The sequence below is a fragment of the Macrobrachium rosenbergii genome, chromosome 50 (assembly GCF_040412425.1).
Source record: "Macrobrachium rosenbergii isolate ZJJX-2024 chromosome 50, ASM4041242v1, whole genome shotgun sequence".
Taxonomy (NCBI): Eukaryota; Metazoa; Arthropoda; class Malacostraca; order Decapoda; family Palaemonidae; genus Macrobrachium; species Macrobrachium rosenbergii.
Window position 1 is genome coordinate 12,401,070 of NC_089790.1, and position 21,495 is coordinate 12,422,564.

At 36.5% G+C, this 21,495-nt stretch overlaps 1 protein-coding gene across 5 annotated transcripts in view; it reads left to right on the top strand.

The window, feature by feature from the left end:
- EndoB (endophilin-B) overlaps window positions 1-21,495 on the top strand; it is a 76,741-nt gene that overhangs the window by 11,010 nt on the left and 44,236 nt on the right. For 2 of the 5 annotated variants that reach the window (XM_067093829.1, XM_067093826.1), the window contains exons 6-7: window positions 12,255-12,293; window positions 21,125-21,151. The exons of 1 other annotated variant lie outside the window; for it this stretch is intronic. In XM_067093829.1, coding sequence (XP_066949930.1) covers window positions 12,255-12,293; window positions 21,125-21,151 — 66 coding nt within the window. The remainder of the gene's footprint in view (window positions 1-12,254; window positions 12,294-21,124; window positions 21,152-21,495) is intronic. 2 more of the 5 variants (XM_067093830.1, XM_067093827.1) reach the window with 1 other exon arrangement.

Sequence of the window (21,495 nt, forward strand, 5' to 3'; positions counted from 1 at the left end):
CCTAGATGATTGATTCAGTAGGCTATAATTAGATAAAACATCTCTATTTTTGACTTGAAAAATAGTGTAGAATTGGAGACTTGAGATAATATAGTCTCTACAACAATTAGTTTTACCATACTAACTCATTATTTATAATTAGCCCATTGTGTGGTAACAAACTTGCAAGACACTTCAGTCCTTCAAAGAATAAAAGGTGGCAGTCAGATGGTAGTAATGCTCACCTGTGGATGGGTCCCATGTTTTGTGTAGAAAACAGTCTCATTCTCTGTGCTGTTTAGTCCAAGAGTTACGAGAAATCAGGAAGTTGGGAGGCAGGAACCTTCATTATAAGTACTTTGTTTGAATGAAGAAAAATGAAAGTTTATTTTTAAAAATTTGCATTTCTTTCACAAAAACCTATTATCTGTGACTAGCCAGAATCTCAATTTAGGGGGTAAGGACCAAGCTGCTATAAACCCTAGTTTCTAATTGAGAACTGTAGGAGCCACCTAAAAGCTTCTTGAGATTGACCTAAAGCATCAAATTCAATGATGTTTAGGAAGTTAGAGGAGGTTTATAGTTGTGTAATCTGAGTTAGTATATTTATCTTCCAGTTCAGACTTACTAGGAAATGCCATGGGCTGAAAGGCCTGTACTGCTGTAGGCTATTCCCAGAAATGACTCTTGTAATAGGGGATAGCAATTATCCTTTTTGGTGACTTAAAGATAGTTGGGACAGGAACATCTTTGTCATAGATAAAAAATTTAGAAATCACAGAACTGGGAACCTCTCCCGAAGCAGGGACCATCCGCCCCCATTACTACCCCAGGACCTAGTATAAGTCAGTTCATTTATTTGTTGCATTACTGAGATAAAAACTTGAAAACTGCTTGGGATATCTACGTACATGCCATGAAAGTTATATCAACATCAAGATGAAGAATATAAATCAAAGGAGGGACCCACATTATAACTATACTGTTTGTCATCAGTCATTGCTAATAGTGCTGTAAGGTAATTCTCTTGTGCCAGAGTATGATAGCATTTCCGATTTCTTGCGTCTTGATACATTCTCTGGATGTAAAAATATGGAACACCGTCCCTCTGAATCCCTTGATTCTTTAGAGATACCTAGAAATCACTGTAGCAGGGATTAAGAAAACTCTCTTGTATACAGTAATGGCGAAGCATGATAGGGACAAAAAGGCAAAGGTTGTAGTGACATGATACTGAAATTGTATTTCTTTGCAAGGGCAGACATATATATATATATGAAGCCTTACATGCATTGTTATTTTAGTGTGTGTGTGTGTGTTGGGGTGGGGGAGGGCAGGGAGCTGTTAGTTCACTGACAGGTTTTGAGGTCACAAAACTCAGAATGAAGACTGCCTGTGGGAAGAAAGCCAAGGGAAGCCAGAACTACCAGTACTAAGGATGCCGGAATTCCTATGTACTGCCTGGCCTAGATACTGCATGAGCTATATGTACCCACACTTAAAAAATGTTCTATTAGCAAAACTTGTGTGTGCCTTTCAAATAGTGGCTGCCATCCAAACCATCCAAACTGAGTTTTATGGCATTCTAATGTTATCAAAATCTTTTACCTTGATATGAAAGCTATTTTATTTTATAGTGATTCAAGGAGTACATTGAATGTGTTGGGAACCTTTAACCCCAAGCATCCACTTATTTGAAACATTTTAGAATGGGTGTTTCTGTTGAGCTGTAGAGGTTGGCAAGTGAATTTTTGCTGACTATATGCACATGTGGGTGTAGTAGGTAAAAAGAAAGCCAGTGATCTAACCAAGAGAGCAGTGTTCAATATTGCCCTGAGGCAACTCCTTTGCCATATAGGAGTCATTTCCCTATCATCGGGAAAGTAATATAGGAGCGCTGGCGACAGACATTTGAGGGTGTGTCAAGTGGTAACAAGAAAATGGTGGAAATCTCCTGGGAGACTTTCCCATGGAAGTGTAGTTGGATGCCTAAGTATGCTTGAGAAGTGGGAGACTGCTTTATGTTGGCGGAGGATTGGTCTTCTCGTCTGACACATAAGCTTTTTTGATAACATATGTCTTTTTGTTATATCTAAGCATGTAAATGATATCCACCTTGGTATCAGAGCTTCAGTAGTGAAACACTAAGCACAATCATCATCTAAGTGTCAGAGTCATTATAAAAAATTAAAAGTGAAAAGAAAGATAATTAGCAAAAAAGAAAAAAAATCTGGGAACAACCATGCAGCATGCTTTAGATACATAAAGAATTTCTACTTATATGAGACCACTTGATTTGGCCATTCATATACAGTACTACCAGTAACTGCTGTTATTTAGGAGGGACTGAAGCATCTTGATAATTTTATGACCACAAAATGTGCTGATTATGAGCACCGTAATGTATTTATTGTACAACAGTAGCCAGTATTTTTAATAAAGCAGACTGCAGTACAGGCAGTCCCCAGTCAGCTGCGGGTTCCGTTCCCAGCAGAGCGCCGCTAACCGAAAATTGCCAATAATAGCGCCAACAAGCTGCTTAACAGTGCTGTTAACTGGTTATTGGGGCCAATAACTGGTTGTCAGCGCCGATAAACCGGTACTGACGCTGATAAACTGTTTATCAGCGTCAATAAACCACTTACCGGTGCCAAAAATTGCTTACTGGCACTGAAAATCCGGTTAACGACGTTGCTAGCCAACTGCCGTAACACCGAAACGCCATTAACCGATGCTGCCGGTAAGTGGGGACTGCCTGTATTATAATTTTTGCAAAACAGTATCCTTATTTACACTTAAATCATAATCTGCCAAATTATTTTATAAATATTTCCAAGTGGTGTACGCAAAAAATTTAGCTACAGTAGTTTAAATAATCCAAATAGATGGAAACTGTTCATGGTTAAATTAAAGTGAGGAATATTTAATCCTGATTGTGTAAATGTAGATTATAGCAGTTTTACCCTAAAGTACAATGTAGTGAGAACTAGAGTGAAGTTAGATGAAGTACTTCATTGGAAATATTAATTATGGTATATGTATAAGAACTTTTAATTAGGCACTGATGATTAACAGTACATGAAATTTAGATCGATTGAGCAGGCTAGTAGCTATGGATTTTAAAACTGATATGTCCATACAAAATACAAATCTTAATATACTTGCGCTATACTTTCTGATACAGTGAGTGTTAACTGAGATATGAGTCCTTAATAAGTAAAAGAAAGTCATGAGTCATCCTCTACTCTGTCTTGCTACTTCACAAAAGCCATTGCTGCCACAGCTTAAGTATTATGGAGATGCATATGTTGAGTCCACAATTTGGTATGCATGAGCTCTTAATTTTGTAATGGGTGAAGTTGCTACATTGTAGTGATTTTTTTCGTCTTATAATGTCAGTGTTTGCTCATTGCAAGATGGATATTTTCAATACACTTTATTAGAATATGTAAAGGGAAATATGTTGTGCACAAATCATGGATTTTGCCATTTTTAAAATACTTGTGACATACCTTATCTTCTGGGAAGATTTTATACAAATGGAATTTTTTTTTATGTTTTAGCGGTTGTGTCATCACAAACCATCAGTCATATATAAACCAATATTTGTGGCCTTCAAATGTCCTCAGACTCATTCAGTAGCTTACTTCAATCTGCAGGCACCCGTCAATTTCTTTGTGCCTCACTTTTTGAGTCTGCAGCACTGATAGCAGCTTTGTCCAGAATTTTCATGCTTGTTTCTTCTCTGTAGAGGTGCCATTTTCGGCTATCCAACCATGATCTTTTTCATGAGATAATTCTTTATTTTTTCCCATAATTTTTCACTTTTGTTTCAGTAAATGAATATGAGATGTGATCATAAAGTATTAGTACTGGTGCTGTAAAAAGAAAACTACAACACATACCATTTTAGCATTTAATTTCCCTGGAAGCAGTTCCCTTCAAAAGCCACACACTTTATCCAGCACTGTTTCCATTGTTGGAAGCATTCCTGGAACTCATTTTCTGGGATAATAAGCACCTGCCTCATCGCGTTCACTTGGATCTCCTCGACTCCCTGAAATCTTCTTCTTTCAAGTGGGATTTGATTTTTGGAAAGAGGAAAAAGTCACAAGGGGCAAGATCTGGGGAACACGGTGGCTGTTGGACCTGGGGGTGGGGATGTTGTGCTTGGCCAAAAACTGCTGTGCATGCTGCACTAAATGGGCAGGCACGTTGTCATGGTACAATTGCCACTCACCAGATGTATGCAATTCTGGCCTTTTCCAGCAAATAACATCCTGCAAATGCTGCAACACATTACAGTAGTACTCCTTGTTTACTGTCTGACCAGGTGGACCATACTCATGATGAACAATTCCTTTGTAGTTGAAGAAAATGATGTTTTTCAGTTCTGTTGGTTGCGGATCTTCCAGAACATTCATCACTATCAACGTTTTGTCAGCCATCTTGAAAATGTCTGAACTACTCGTACATTTGGATGCATCTCATACACTTCTCTCCATACACTTTTTGCAACTTTGCATAGGTCTGTGCACAGGTATCGCCAAGCTTTTAGCAAAATTTGATGCAGAATCTCTGCTCACCTTTCTCCATCATAGTCAGTGTGACAACCACACACTACACGCATTCTTTCCAAGCACTGATGCAAAGAAGTGAGCTAGGACGTGGAAAACTTAGTTTGCATGCACAGTAGGGGTCAAGGTCAATCTGTGCTAAGTGGCCTCATTCTGCATATTTTAGCTCCTTTAATATAGCAACAGTCCTGATGCATTATGATCACACCTCGTATGGTATTACATCCATATGAACTTTAAATCACTAAACAAAAAAGTAAGGACGAGTGATAAAAAGTAAATAAGTAAGGGAACTGTCAGTACAATATTTCAACAATAATCATCCACTCCATGTACAATGGTGTCCATTTCTTCTTGTTTCAAGTCCTTGTAAAATTATTTTCTAAAAAGAAGCATGCAATCTCTTCTCCATGAGTACTCTGGCAGAGAGCTGGGGAGTTGTGTGCTGCCTTGCCTTTTTAGCAGCTCAAGTTGCATTTCATTTTTGTATAAAAATAAATTGTATATATGGGTATTTTATGAACCCTTATGGAACTCTGAATTTAAATATGTTACAATTTGTGTATGTAGAGGAGTCTCTGTACTATCATTTTATATTTATTTCCATTCCCTCCATAACAACTCCTTCCCTCTTGCTCACATCACCAGATGTTGACAATAACAAAAAAAGGTAAATGAGGATGTTATAGTAAGTTACCAGAACCTTAAATTTAAATTATCACTACAGCGGTGCTGAACACATTTTATATTTATTTCCTTTCTCTCCATAACAACTCCTTCCTCTTGCTTACATCACCAGATGTTGGCAACAAAAAAAAAAAGGTAAATGAGGATATGAGGATATTATTTAAATTATCAGAACCTTAAATTTAAATTCTTCAACTACAGCAGTGCTGTAACAATCTTATTCAGGCTACAGTAACTTGATGATCTTCTAAAACTACTAGTGCACTTCACCTATGGTAACAATCTTATTCAGGTGTACAGTATCCTTGATGACTGACTTTGTAAATGAGGTGCTCTCTTAACAGTAAATTTTAAAGAAAAATTGGGGAGTAAAACTTCATTATTCAGTCAAGATGAGACTTTTTTTGGGCAGGGGGCACCAGCATTTCATTTAAAAGTCAGTATACAGTACTGAACACCTCTTCTTGCATAACTCTTGTAGTGGTACTACTTGAAGGATGAGGACTTGTGGGATGTTGACTGGTCTAATCCTGTCCAATAGCTCAAATCTTCATAGTGACATGTTTTGAATGGCATTTGATTGACTTGTACAATATTCTTTTTCTAGCGAGTTTTAATCTTAAACTTCACTGGAAATTTGCAAATGAACAGCATATTTATTACCGTTACAACAATAAAGAAGTGCTGAAGCTATTGCAGATATTGTTAGTGTTGATCATCTCATTTGTAAGTACTGTAATGACATTGTGTTGTGTAAGTCTGCTCTACTTGAAATTAACACATAGATTCTTCCTTGAATACTTTCAAATGTTGACAAATTAAGATGTTTGAGAAAATCTTCTGTCATTCCAGTTATAGGGACTTCTGATTCACATTTTGAGATTACATCAAAAGTTAGGAAGGTGATTGATAGGTGGGTACCTGAGGATCCAGGTAGAGCATTCTTCTTCTGTCAGTTAGATAAGACATGAATTTTATGACGTTTGAAAGCCACAACTTGGGGCATATGTAAGATAGATTAAAAGATTAGCTTTTATGTTTTACATAAGAATATTTTGGATATTTTCATTTTGCTTGATCAAGCTCCTTGGTAGTTTTAGAGTGTAGCTATGTAAGCTTATTGTTTTTCTAATACTGTTAGTAGCTAGTTGTTTTACATCTAGAAATATTGTAATATATTACTTTAGTTGTGTGTCATAGTTTGATATATGCTTTTGAAAGAGAAATAACCTTATTACTCTGTTTATTTAATTTATTTTATTTGCATGTATTATTATTATGTATTTACTTAGTTGTGATAATAATTATTAGTATTAATAATTACTATATGGCCTGTCTCAGAGGTGTCTGTCAAGATGGATGGAGTGCAGGAAAGAGATTATAGTTTTGGTAATGAGAGGTTCACAGAGGTTGTTATGTATACAGACAAGAAAGCAGAGGATAAGCGTTTGGGATCCCCTCACCCCCATCAACTTTATGTCGGAGTCATTAAATTCCTTCCTAGTAAATCCCTGTTTCAGGTTACTGACCCTGACTCCTTCAAGGGCTATCCTGAAGGATATCAGAGCTTTGATGATAGAGGCAAGTATCTGCTGTTCTTTCTTCATCCATTCACTTTAGAAGGCAGTGCAAGTAAGTGTGTTAACTTCGTGGGTCTGCTCTAACATACTGCATGAGTTGGTTGGATAGCAATTATCCTGAGTGGAACTTCCAGCTTCAGACATGCTGCCTTCTGTTAGGGAACCAAGTGACCTCTCAAATAGGGACATCTTCCATAGGCATAAGACGTATGTAGTAGGGAGGAAAACAGGAAATTGTAAACAAAAGAAGGAAAGAGCAGTAAATTAGAGAAAGAAGGAAAATAGCAGGAACAGAGTAATATTAAATTTATTAAAGTGATCAAACATATCACTTTAGATATACACATGAAAAAAGAGACCACAGGCATACAAAAATATGAGGTCATGCAGACCTTGACTTTGTGCCATTTAGTGGGTTAAAGCTTTTAATGAACATTCAGTCTTCTTGCTACTTGGAGACACAGTGACTTTGACATCATTTAATAATTTAAGTAGACCATGCCAGGAACTTGTTTGGAGAACTGAGGAGGTAGCCAAATTGGGGCCAACACACTAGATGAGATCTGGATTAGACATCAAGACAACTTGAAAACTAAATAATTCCTAGATGTTCTGGGTCCATCTAAGGACAGAACAGATGCGACAAACAGCTAAAAACAGAAGGAAAACTCGGCGTGGTTAAGGTGTCTTGACTCATCCAGTGCCAGTTTGAATGCAACAGATGAGTAGATGACTGAATAGTTGACTAAGTGTTTGGACCTGCTGAGAGCCTATTCCATTATGGTGGGAGTGATGACATAGAGGCTGAGATATCTCAGCTTTGTATCTTTTCCCAACTTTTTTCTCATTGATTAATGGCACTTATCAAGTCTGGAGATGACACAGAATATTTAAATCTAGTAATGCATAATGCATGCTTTCTCATAATGTGTTGTGTGTTTTCATAACTTTTATCAGTGAAACCAGAGAATCTGTAGATACAGTACTCTATAAAATCACAAATTTTAAAGACTTCCAGTCAGAAAGAGCTTTACAGTTTGATGTTCTATGAAATATAACTTTTTATGAGTACTATTTGCAGCCCCTTTGATTGGTTGCTTTTGTGTTACCTTCAGGTCGCGAAGGGACACTTGTGACATAGTCAGGGTCTACCTGTAGTTAGGGATACTATTCTTAGGGATGTCAGAAAATAATAATTTTTTTCTAAAATACAAGTAAATTTAGTTTTTAATGTGGAAAAAAAATGGTAGCCATAACATTTGTTAAAATACTCGCTTAACAAGCCATATCTGAAAGAGGAAAATATCAACCACTGGTGAGAATAAGACTTTTATCTCATGAGCAGCAATTTTTCCTTGTGACACTTTGCTAATTGGCTCATACTCATATGCTCTAATTATTACTTTCCTGAACCATTTCAAGTTTGCGTTTTTAGTTATGGGGTATGAACACCGTGTTTATCTTAAGTTTTCGCTACAAACTCAGCATTGAAGGAAAAGCCAATTGGGATCAAAACCTTTTATGTAAATTGAACAGAAAGTGCTTAAAGTTCACTGACTTACCATGAAAACACACCTGTCAATTGCAAGACTGCTTTCAATGCAAGGTTATCATTGAGGCTTGTCGTAAGGGTTTGTATGGGGCCCTTGTCAGGATCCTTAAAACTAGTGAAAGATCTCATTTCAGAGGCTTAAAGGCCCTCCTGGGAACTTATCTTTGAGAGTAAGTCTTTAGAGGCTGGTAGGTCATTACCTTGATTTTTAAAAATCTTTGTAACAGAAAATCTATGGTAAACCCTTCATGGCCAATACTATTAACCCTTGATTCTCCTTGAGAAACAACAAATAGGTTTCTGTGCAGGGCATTGAGGCATGCTACTGTTGTAGTTTTGTCAGACGTTACAGTACATGTCATGCCTGACACATGTTGCTTTAAAGGTTTCAGGGCCATAAACACTGCTTTAAGGCTCAAATAAGTTATATGACCGCCTTTATCAAGCTTGCTGCTTGATTGTCTAACAGATGGGATTCCCCAGTCCTTTGTTAACCTTTTCCCTGTGAGCATGTTATCTCCACTAGTGATGACGTCAGTGTCCTGCTGGTCATGAAACTGACTAATATTCTCCCTTTTATATTCATACTTTGGTATTTTAATTACTTTTTTAGTATTATATTGTACTATGTATTATCGTGTTATAATATTTTATTATAGTAGAGTGTAAAATATACAAATGATGTGTAGGTAATTATTCACATACTAAATTTTGTAGCTTTTATTAGTAAGACATTTCAACGTGATACCTCTCAAAGCATGGACTAAAGCAACACCATTTTTGTTATTCAGTTTGAAAATTTTCATTACAAACCTTGGATGCTTGCCCTTGGCCAAAAATTTCATCTAGGAAAATCTCACAAAATCAAACATAGATTTGTCATTCTGTAGAAAAAGTTAATTTATTATCTCCAGTAAAAGTTTTGGAGCACCAGTTATTACTGACCAGATCTTCAGTGGTATTCCACTCACAGATTGTATCAGGTTTTCTTTGTTTATTCACATCACCTCACATGCTTAAAAAATCTGCTATCTCCTCCATCATTTCCTCTGATTCATGATCGTCTCAGATAAAACCTGCAGTCAAAAAGTTACCTAAGGCAGGTTTATCCATAACTACAATGTAAGAAACTTCACTACTGCCAGAACTATCAGATAGTTTAGGTCCACTACTATCATTTCCATTTCCAAATAAAAGCCTTGGTACTACTTACTCATTGAGAGAAACCTCTTCCTTTCATGGTATTTGATGATTACTGAAGGTCTACTTCTCATTCACAGTGACTAGGGAAGCACAAGTCCCATGTCATGGATGAGACATTGTAATGACTGAGGAAATTAGTCTTGCACAGCAAAAGGCTTGAAGCTTTCGTAATAAGGAGCACTTCTGGAGCCTGAAGAATCTGGTTTGCATCTCATCCTTAAAGAACATGGGGTACCTTAGCATTTGAACAGCTCCCAACTCATGCAGTTTGGTATTTAAACACTTTGAGTAAAATAATCACTCTTCTTGGACTATGTGTAAGGTGTTTGGCCAAACTAACATGACCAGTTAGAACATACATGAGATGAAATGTGTCACATGTCTTTGTTTCCCATCTTAAACAAAGGGAAAGTGGTCAGTGAACCCTTAGGTGTCTCTAATTTCTTTCTGTTTTTTCGGTGATTTTTATATTCTTAGTGTAAATAAGTCACCATGGGGCCTAAGATTGTTAGAGATAACAGCAAACCAAAAACAAGAACAGAAAAATAGTAAATATTAAAAAATTGCAAGATTTGAAAGTGGTGGCCATTTTACAGATCTTGCTACTAAGTTCTATATGCCAAAATTTGCAGTTTATACAATATTACAACATAACCCATCAAAGAAGCTAATGTTGCTAAAGGAGAGAAAGTGGTTATTAAACAAAGACAGTTGAAGAGGTTGAGAAATTATTGTTAATTTGGATAAATGAAAAACATTTACCCATTGATAGTATTTCTGAGGCCATCACTTGTGAAAAAGTAAAAACATTTGTATGCTGATCTTTTGAAAAACACCCCTGGAACAACTGCTGATGCAGGTAGTGAAGATGGTTTGAGAAATTCAAGAGAGGGGCATACATAGTGTGGTGAGTCTCAGGGAGGCTACCAGTTCTGACAAAGATACTGAGAAAAAAATAATTGAAAGAGTTCAAGGGCTGCATGGAAGTTGAGGGTCTTGTTTCCCACTCAAGAAGAGAAGTCATTGTCATGACACAAGCCACTGAAGAGCAGACTGACTTTTGTTGAGTGGGAATGCAAGTGGGGATTTAAAACTGAACCCTTTGCTAGTCAGCCACTTAGAGAACACAAGGGTTTTTAAGAAAAATAATTTCATGAGTTAAATATGATGTGGAGAGCTAATGGTAAAGCTTGCTTAACCAGGCAGTTTTTTACCGAGTGGGTTAATGGAGTGGTTAGCCCATTGTCAGGAAATACCTTGAGGAGAAACAGTTGCCTCTGAAGGCCCTTCTGATGGGTAGTGATCCTGCTCATCCTGTAGGCTTGGAGGCCAAGTTTTTGCAGGAAACAGGGAAGCTCTTGCCCCCTAACACACCTCTCATCCAGCCCACGGACCAGTAGGTCATATCTAATTTTGAGAAACTAAACTAAACCCTATTCTAGAGTTGCTCTAAAGTGGGCTCTGAGTCAGAGCTGACCCTAAGAGAATTCTGGAAGAACCACTTCAACATCCTTCATTGAACCTGTGGCTCAGTTCCTTCGATAAGGAGTGGCTTAGCTCCACTGATGAGGAGTGGCTCAGCTCCTTTGATGAGTTGCTCAGTTCCTTATAAGAGAAGCAGACCTGGTCTATAGGTGCTGAGTGGCTCTCCTCAAGTGATATGAAGTAGTTCAAGTGTTTTTAGAATAGGAGGGGGTTGGTTACTATGATGTGGAGTGGTTAGGTTTTTTAATAAAGAGTGGCTTGTGTCCTATTAAGGAGAGACACAAGAATTTTTATGAATAACATTAATCTTTAATCAGTGAGCTGCTTGAGGTCATGGTTAAGAAGCAGCTGAGAACCTTATGAAACAAGTGGCTCAGTTCTTGACAAGAAGAGCAGATCTTGAGTGTCTTTGTTCCTTAAAAGTAGCACCACACCACCAAGATTAGTAGAAAAAAAAGCAGCTAAAAAAATGGATTGGGTGTGACAAGCAATCATAGTAATGAACAGAGCTTTCTCTAATATATTGCTCTTAGAGAGCTCTGCATGGTTATTAGTGTTAGGCTTTGTATGCACCTTTTGGAGGGGAAGACTTTTCTTGCTTAGGCTTTGGAGTAAGGTTTAGTGGTTTGGAAATACAGCAGTAAAAGGTAACTCATCCATCAGATGTTCTTACTTTTGCTGCATAGGCTTGTGTGGAGAAGAAAATATTTGAAAATTTTGTTTAAGTTTTTGAAATGGCTGATACCTTTTGAGTGATATGAGAGACAGTAGTATTTGATATTGAGGGATTCATTTAGTTTGGGTCTGCATGGAAGCCTGTCTCCTTGATTAAATATGCAGACAATACATTGCATTGGTGGTAGTGAAGTAAAGAATTGGTGAGCAAGACAAATGAAATACGATTGACTTTGAGAGTTGGTACCTATCAAATATATAGTTCACATGCATCAGGCACTGAGCAAGGCTGAGGTTTCCTTCTTCTGAGGTTTATCTGTGGAAACATTTCAACAAATGAAATAAGTATTATGTGTTTGTTATGAACAAAAGTTTTTAATTAGTGGTCAACTCAAATCTTGGTTAACACATCACTGTATTGGGAGAATAGCACAAGCAAAATAAGAAGTTTGTATTTATGGAACATTGTTGATTTAAAATTTTGTATATTATTCCTGAAATATTTTTTGTTACAAGCAAAAGGATGCTGTGGATCCCAAAGTTTTGGTAGCACAGGTAAATATACACTGTTATAGTTATCTCTACATTTATGGCTACCTTCCAAGTAGAATTTAGTGTAGTGAATTTGAGTTGTTTTTTTAGTTTTGAATTCTTTTGTATGCTTAGCTAGTAGCATTTGGCAGTTACCTGGGAATTTAAAGCACTGCAGTAGGAGCCAAGACTTGATAGTACTTTATTGTAAAGTAAATATTCTGCACTGAAGCACTGAGAAAGTTATCTTATTGTGTTGTGCAAGATAGCCTTTATAGGGAAATTGCTTCATGATGTATTAGCCAGCCTTTGACAAGGGTGTTTCGGTGGATGTAGAATTCTGTATAGCTTATTATAGTTTTTCATTGTAGGTACTATAGCATATATGAAGAAAAATGTTCGTGTTATAGATCATCACGTGATTTGGTTTTGCATGCATTTTGAATCCTTTTGGTGCTTGATTAGTTTCAGCAGTAGCAGTAGAACTGTTTCACCTGGTCATTTAAAGAGATGCCTTGCTAAGAAATTATTTTTGCTTACAGAGAGAAAAAGCAAAAAATAATGTAATATTCATATATTGCACAATGACGCATCTGTTTATGTATATTTCTATATATTATGTAAGTGAATCAGTTTTCCTGATTTTGTGTCCACCATATTTTTGGATATCTGTCATCTGTAGTTGTAAAACACAGGTGTGGGTAAACAGATGTTTTGTATTTAGGAAAAATAAAATAGTTTGGCTGAATGTGGAATGGTAAAGCTGCATTGTTGTTATGGTCTTTATGTCTCATCGGGTGATATTGTTAGAAAACATCTTTTTTTTTTTCATGAACCAAGGACAATCTGGTGAGAGGGGTTTTCCCATATGGCATTTTGAATATTTTTAGAGCTGAAAAGTGGTGGTAAGATGACCATCCATTAGGTTTCAGAGCTCTTATTGAAAGTTTTTGATGTGCTGATAAAGAAATCAAAATTTTGTGTGATAAACATTTAGGCCTTTAGAGTACGGTACTTAATAAATTAATTTTTATTATAATTTTACGTTTTCTTCTGTAAAAATTGTAGATTATAAAAGCAGATTGTGGGCACTGTTTTATGCTGTGAGAAGGTTATACAGTAACTTGTTGGGTATTGCTAGATTTCATGCAGAATGAACATAGGAACAAAAAACCTTTAGATTCATGTTCATCAAAGAGCTGCAATTGTAGCTTGTAAAGATGAACAGGTAGGAAATAAGTGGATGGAGACTTATTTATCCCTGGTATCCAGATCGCAGACCTAGACCTCTTTTACCTTTACAGCTGAGCCCTTTGATAGAGAAGAAAGTGGTGTCCTGAGTTATCAGTCTCATGTCTCTTGATGGAGGTTTGAATCCACTTGACATAGTGGTCTGAGCCATAGAACTAGATTTAGAATTGCCATGGCTGATCCCCCTTCCCATATGCATTGTTAGGCAACTATGCACCATAGATATAATAGACCCTAAGTTAGGCTGTGGGATCAGTGTATTTGATGCTAGTTAGGCTGTGGAATCAGTATATTTGATGCTAAGTTAGGCCATGGAATCAGTTATACACCAGAAGAGGTTTAACCATTTAAACTTGGTACAATATGTTAAACTAGTCAGGAAGGCCCTTAGAAGAAGTCTTTAGATCAGAGCTAAAGACTATATTATATATATTTATTTTTTACCAGGCTATTTGGCATTTCCTCCATTTCCTTTGGTCTCTTCTTATCTGGCTATCCAATTTCAATTTAAATATGTTCTTCAGTTTTTGTAGACTCCTTGAAAAACTAATATTCTAGGCCATCCCAATGAGAATTTAGAAAAAATGTTAAACTTACAATAGTTGTCCCATTTAGCAGAGGCCTCATCTGATTCCTTATATTAGGGCTTCAGTAGGGCCATAAGGTAACTTTGTACTAGTCAATTACCCAGTTAAGTTCTAGTTTTTGTCCTGTGTCCATAAATGATGTGTGACAAGATGAATAGTTTTTCTCATTTTCATAGTGCTTCACTTGAATGCCAGTTAACATAGAATTAATTTGTATCAGGTTTGCAAGGATTGAAGCTGGGTATAGATTGATCATAGAGGCAACAGTTTTGTTTGGAGATGGAGGAGGTGGAATTCTTTGTCTTATTGAGGTGTATTATGTCATCATTCATAATCCAAGATTAGTAGACTGAATATTGGCTCTTCATCATTTATACATCAAGAAAAGTATTTTCTCATTCTTTCTGATTTATTGCTCAAGCCTTTAACATGTCCCTGAAGCTTTAGTTGTTGATGCTGCCTTCTAATAGTATTTCATGGATTGGCATTAGTAGTCAGGAGCCCATGAGATATGAATTGTTAAAGTAATTGTGTTAGAATGATTGTATGTTCCTAAAGCTCTAGATGCTGATGCTGCCTTTTGTGTAATTTTATTGATAGGTTTTAGTGGTCAGGAGCACATTCAAGATATGCTGTGATATATGTAAAAGAATCACCTTAGTACAGCAGCTATAAATGAGGCAAAGCCAGTTTATGAGCTAGTAACATAGTAAGGACTGGTTTCATTTGTTTGTGGTTAAGATGGCTGGATAGGCATAGACAAGCAGGCTGCATCAGGTAGAATTTCCAGACCTGCAGTAAAAGAAGCAATTGGATGTGGTGATCATAGCAAAAGTAAAAAAACTAGATACGGACAGTGGTCATGAAAAAATGAAAGGATAATTGGATAGTAGATGTGAAAGACTGTTCCTCATTAATGGATGCTGTCTAAAATTTGGATAGAATAGTGAAATGAAAAGCAGAGTGAAGGAAGAGTGTTTAGATCTAATGAAATGGGCTGATGTACTATGGAAAAGCACTGAAGGATGCAGAGAAAAAGATTATAAGATTCAGCATCAGGGAGATTAGCAAAAGGATGCTTTGATCAAAGGAAGGGATGTAGAGTGCAGTAATTCATGAATGGTTTTTTTTTATGTTAAGATATGCAGCCTAAACACCTTGTCCCCAAAAATTACCATCTCACAAGTTCTGAAGGAATAGCAGTTGCAAGAGGGACTTTGGACTCGGGCTTGTGAAAAGAGATGGTAGAGGGAAATATTGTTTAAAAAAGAAGTCAGAAACCATGGGTAACCAATTTTTCATTTGGTTAGCACAAGCCTTGTATATAGCAGATTTAATAGGGAACCCAAGGACAAGTAACATCATCCTATGAAAGACTGTAGAGACAATGAAAATAGACTTTGATTTTCATGTGAAAAAGCTTTGCATCTTGTTTTATACCTAGGCAAGTGTATTATGGGTTTTTGAGGATAAAACTTTCTTTAATAATGTTTGTTTCATCAAAAACCCAATACTTTAACACTTTCCAGACACCTTTTGGAAGAAGAAGGGACTTTCAGCTGGTAAGGTGTACATCTGAAAAGGGGCCCTGGTGGCAGAAAAAGTCATTTCCCGTGTTTGCCTTCCAAACCACTCCTTTGTATTCACTCATCATGAATTCATTTAATTGGCCAAGCTTGTATCAGTGAATGTGCTTGTCATTAAATGGTTGGACCTGTGTGTGTCTTCTTGCAGCAGTTCCAAACTCATGTAGGTTACACTTGTTCTTGAACAGCCACTGTGTTCACTTTTCGTTTGTGCTGTGGATGGGCTTAATAAATATATAAATCAAATCAAAGGCAAGGGGGCTACTAACTGATCTATAGATGCCATGAAAGAAGTTGGATTCTAAGACTTCTGTAGCTGAGGCATTACCTGGGCAGGTTTTTACCTGCATTCCAGCATGTTTTACCCAACGTCTCAACCTACTAGGTGACCCAACTGATAACATTTCATCTAACTTATCCCTTCTGAGTGAATATGATGGAAATAATCAACACACAATGTGTGTAATAAATATAAACCTCTATCTCACATTTGAAATGAATATGGGATTCCCAGTAACATTGCAGAACTAATTGTTATTATTGGATATCTTGTTATGTGCAAGTATTATTTTGTATGATTGTTGTTATGAAATAGGGTATGTTGGAACTTCCAAATCAACAGATCAGCTTCTCTTTGTGGTTTGTCATATGTTTGCTTGGTAGCAAGAGTCCTCTCACTTAAATAGGTATTCAGAATGCTGTATAGTAATGGGTTTGTGATAAATCAAATACAATTTTTTAAGATTTTTTGTAGTACAAACTCCTCACTTTACAAAAACTGCCAGCCTCTCTTCCCCCTTCCTTATCTTATTAGTCCAAACAACATGGAATGACTTTTAATGTCCCCAGAGGTGCTTTGGAGCTCAAATGTTCTTCTGCCAATTGGAAATTCTTCATTTGGAAATTGAGCTGACATACAGTTAGGCTACCATAAAGAGGTGGATTTGTACTGAAAAAATACATTTTGGTTTTAGAAAATATTTTCAAAGAAAAGAGACCCCATCAGATCACGATGAGAAAATTTGCATACCACCAAGATATGAGCAGTCCTCTTACCTAATGTATGAGAATATGATCAATAAAGTGGCAAGCTTATAGGTTTGCTTGCTACAAATAAAAGTTATGGGAATGAATGTAGATAAGTCATTAGACTTCACCAGATCTTTCTCTAAAACTATCCAAGTATGATTACTGTTTGTTGGTAAGACATACAATAAGCGGTAGGTCTCGTTGCTAGGTAACCGGTTGGTTCTTAGCCACGTAAAATAAGCCTAATCCTTCGGGCCAGCCCTAGGAGAGCTGTTAATCAGCTCAGTGGTCTGGTTAATCTAAGGTATACTTAACTTAAGACATACCTTCAATTACAATGTCACTGGTATAGATGAATAAGAGAAAAATTCAAATTAATTTAATAACTAAGAGAATTTATCCCATAGAGAGAGATGCTGATTGTGCTAAAAATTTATTAAATAAAACTGAAATTTTTGCATTAAAGAGAAACCCTCATTTTGAGCCACCTTACAATAATAATCCTGGGATAGGAGCAGCCTATAGAGGTACAGGAGGCATAGGATTAGCCTACTTCTTACACATACTGAGTGGTGAAGATATTCTTAGCCTACCTAGTATATCAAGTGGTTCGCATATTATGACCTTGCATATTAGGCAAGTGGACTGTACTTTTCAAGTCAGTGTTTTAAGTACAGCCCTGGAAATTGTATACTGTATAGATGAACAAGGAAGCATACATCAAGTTATACAAGATGATTAAAGGTAGACAAGATTAAATTTGTTTTGCATAGCGGTTAGGTCTGTTTAGTGGCAAGGTAGCTGCCAGACACTGATTTTGAGGTGCTGTATGTACATATTTATTATACACACCTTCATTAACTTGGATATTGAATTTGACCCATTAATTATGCTAAGTTAAAAATAAAGTACAGTACTTATTATTTAAAACTGTTTTAAATGTATGCATTGATGGCTGTATGACAGGTATTGCCATCTCTATGCTACTTTTCAAGTTCACTTTGCTTCCTTACCACTTGGTTCTGGAGCTTCTTCAACCTTTCCTTCTCCCAGTTTTATTCACTATTTAAGAACATCTGCTTCAGTGCAGCTGGAAGAGTACAATTTTGACACTGCAGTAGGTAAATGAAATATAGTATATGTGAGTTGTCGGCAAAGACAATATATTTCCATTATTGTTGTTTGGTTAATTTTTTTATGGATCCTGTTATATGAGGGATATTTTGAACCTGTTATTTTTTCAGATCAATCTAAACACAGCTATCACTTCATAAGAAGATTATCTGTCTCATGTTCTCATTACTTTTTGTTTGTTTGCTGATCAAAAACCAGTGTGGGTACCTGTTTTAACTACAGTACAGTATATGTTAGTTTACCTATCATAACCAATTGTGGGTACCTGTTTTTGCTTATAAAATATATGTTGGCTCTATTTGAGTGATTCTAGATATCTCTCTTCTCTCATCATGCTGAAGACATGCCCTTTATCACTATTTTTCATATTTGACATTATTTCCTCAGGTAGAGCATCATTCAGACTTGAATTTTAAAGTAAATCTCTCAAGATTCTCTTACCTATGAAAATGAAGGTGATAGGGAGGCTCTAAATGTATAAAACAGAGTTCATTGTGCTGCCTCAGTTATTGTTTTCACAGGTACGTTTAATTTGAAAACAGAGTAAATAGCTCCAGTAAACTGCTTTAAGTTTGAAGTTTCTTCTGCTGGCATATTGTCATAAACACCAGTTAATTATGAGCTTGCAAATCATAGAGCTAATTCATTTGGACAGTTTTCTTAATACATTCTGGTCGATGTGTAAAAAAAAAAATTTCCTGTTCATCTGTTAAAAAATAAGCTTGCCTAGATTGTCCTTGGTAATTTGATTTGTTTTCTATAAGCCCTGAGCAGTTTTGCATGACTTGTTGTTCCTTTTCTGCAGAAAAATGATCAGCAGAATTATTGGTCTTTTTGTCAAAAATCTTATACACATTATACGGCATACATAATTATGCTAGGCTAGTTATGTTGCTCAAGGCTAATGCTGGTATCTATAGCAGCAAACAAATTTACTGCTATTCTGTATTCTGCTTGATTTATAGTATCCAAACCATTATTCCGTTAATATAAAAACTATTGATTATGGTACTTTTGGTATACATACTGTATGAAAAGTTTGTAGGGGTATGCCAAAGAAGAAACAAACTCTGTTCATCTTCTTTTCAAAGTTGGAACATATTTGTAACAGAGGAAGTGACTGCTGGACTTCTTTCCCATTAACTTCTGCCATTCTTATCAACTACTGTACCTCAGTGCAGAATTTTTACAGAAATAATAAATAGCCCCGAGAACTCTCTGTGTTAACCCAAAGACTGCATTCTTGGATGAATATAGAGTTCCATTTTCTACAGGTGTTCCCTCTTTTTCACCTTTAAAGCCATTAACCAGACAGTTTTGATAGTTGAATGCAGAATTAGCAAATGTATTCCCCTATTCCAGCGGTTCTGTCTTGACATCTCTTGTAATCCCTCAGATATTAACAGGGTTGTTGACCTAAGTCACAGTGCAAGTCACTCAGAGTGCATTTGTTTGAGTAGGCCTGTGGATGATTGTGTGGCTTTGTATCCTCCAAATTTCAGGTTTGATCTGACATTCAGTAACTGGTCCAATGCTGCCACACACTAGTTATACTCATAAACTAGATATTCATCCTTAGCCCATTGTAATAGGCAATCTGTGTAATTGCAAAGATACACAGCATAGGTGGCTGGAGGACCAAGGATAGACAGGTTTCTAGACCTGTTCAACCAATTCCTAGACGTCAGGTATCCTTTAACTTTAGCGTTCCAGTCGTTCATGGGGTACATGGGATCTCTGAAGAGGTTGGTGGTGGGTGGAGGGTGAAGGATGCATTTGCTACAACTTGAGCTTCAAGGAATTGGTAACATATGGGACAGGTTGCAGGAAGTCAAGATAGTTGAAGATTACTAGAAGAATTTGTCTCTAAAAGGTAAAAGGATGTAGAGTCCCTGAGCAGCACCACCCCTGGACTCCTACTCATAGATGCACCTAGATAGAGGGAAAGATGGTGTGTAGGTGTGGTGATAGCGGGAGCAATAATCCCAAATAAACTGGTTAGAACTTACTACAGTCAAAAACAGGTTGAATGTTTGAGATTACCCAAAGGCTATGGATGATATGAATGATTCTTCAAGAATCTGCCATGTTAAGGGAGGCACTGCTATGATATTTTGTGGGAAATAGTAATTCTCATAATTTGCAATACTTTGTAAGCTGATTCCTTATGCCATCAAGCATACTGTATATTATTTTTTTATTATAAAAAATTTATTAAAATAACAAAGTTACAAGTTCTTTTATACAACGTAAAAAACATTGAAGTGTTTTTGAAATAAATGAGGTGGGACAGTTGGAGCCGAATCCTCACCACTCAGCTCTCCTGGCTCTCCCACCCCATAAGCGCTTTACCTGGCCCATCCATCCCAATAGTCAGCCTCTTAAAAGCAGTAAACAAAATGGCGTGTAAGAGACGTTGATGCTTTTAAGCCAATAACAATTGTGAAAGCTCTCAAGAAGTCAAATGCCAGTCTACTCATCCCTACCCATCCCCCTCCCCTCCTCAGAAACACCTTCTTCCAGCCTACCACCCCCACAATAACCTTTTATAACCTTTTATCAGAATGCTTATGTGTGTAAGCAGCTCCACCAACACTTCTTTCCACCCATGTTGTATTGTCTACCATCCTACCTACTGTACATTATTTAAGACAAAGAAGTACCTTCCCTCAAGCAAAGTTGTGTTTGTCTAGTGAAAATGTAAATTTAACACCATGACCATGATGAATTTTTTGAATTTCTAAGAAGTAGACTTAAGAAATGGATAAGCAGGTAAACAGAAAACTCGTAACCTTGGTTTTAGGAATATAGTACATATCTTAGAATGAACTTTAGACAGGTACAGTATGTTGGGTGCAATATTATAGGTGCATGGGAAATGCCTTTGTTGCATATTACATGTATATATGCTTTGTGGCTTGTGTCTTGTGAGCTGGACTACAGGCTGTGTTGCACACATATATCTACAATATTGTAAGAACAATTAGTAGTTGTTTGCTGTAATTCTAAGTCAGTTATTTTCCTTAAATATAATCAGTGCTCTTATAATGAAAATGTGTTGTGCTGTGCACAAGATTATTGCTTTAAATTATTTGAGTAATACTGAAAAGATTTGATTTAGTTTGGTATTCCTTAGATTGCTAATGTTTATAAACAAAATATCATATACGTTATAGTGAAAGTATGATCCTGTAGATTTAGTAATACTGTACCTACTTTAATAAGCTTAGAATATTGATTACTAGCACATTCCATCTCTTATTCCCAGCTTCAGTCAGAGCAGGAACTGATCGAAGTAAGCATAACATGTAGTCCATAGGTAGTGGTATATTAGTTTTAGTAGATTAGTTTGTGTACAGTATCGTGTAATGAAAGCGCACATGTTTAGTTCACATAATTACTATTGGATGGTCTCTCGTGCCATGTGGACTTTACATTTTGCTCATTATTGCTAAAATATGAGCAATGTTCTACTTATGATTGGAATTATGATTTTTTTTACTGCAATATCATGATGAAGAAAGATTTTCTTCTGTATTACATAGTATTGCACATATCTTGGTTTTTCAATTGCAGTCCTATCATTGTTGCCTCTGTAATTACCATAGCCTGTTATCAAGACAACTCTTACAGACTAGT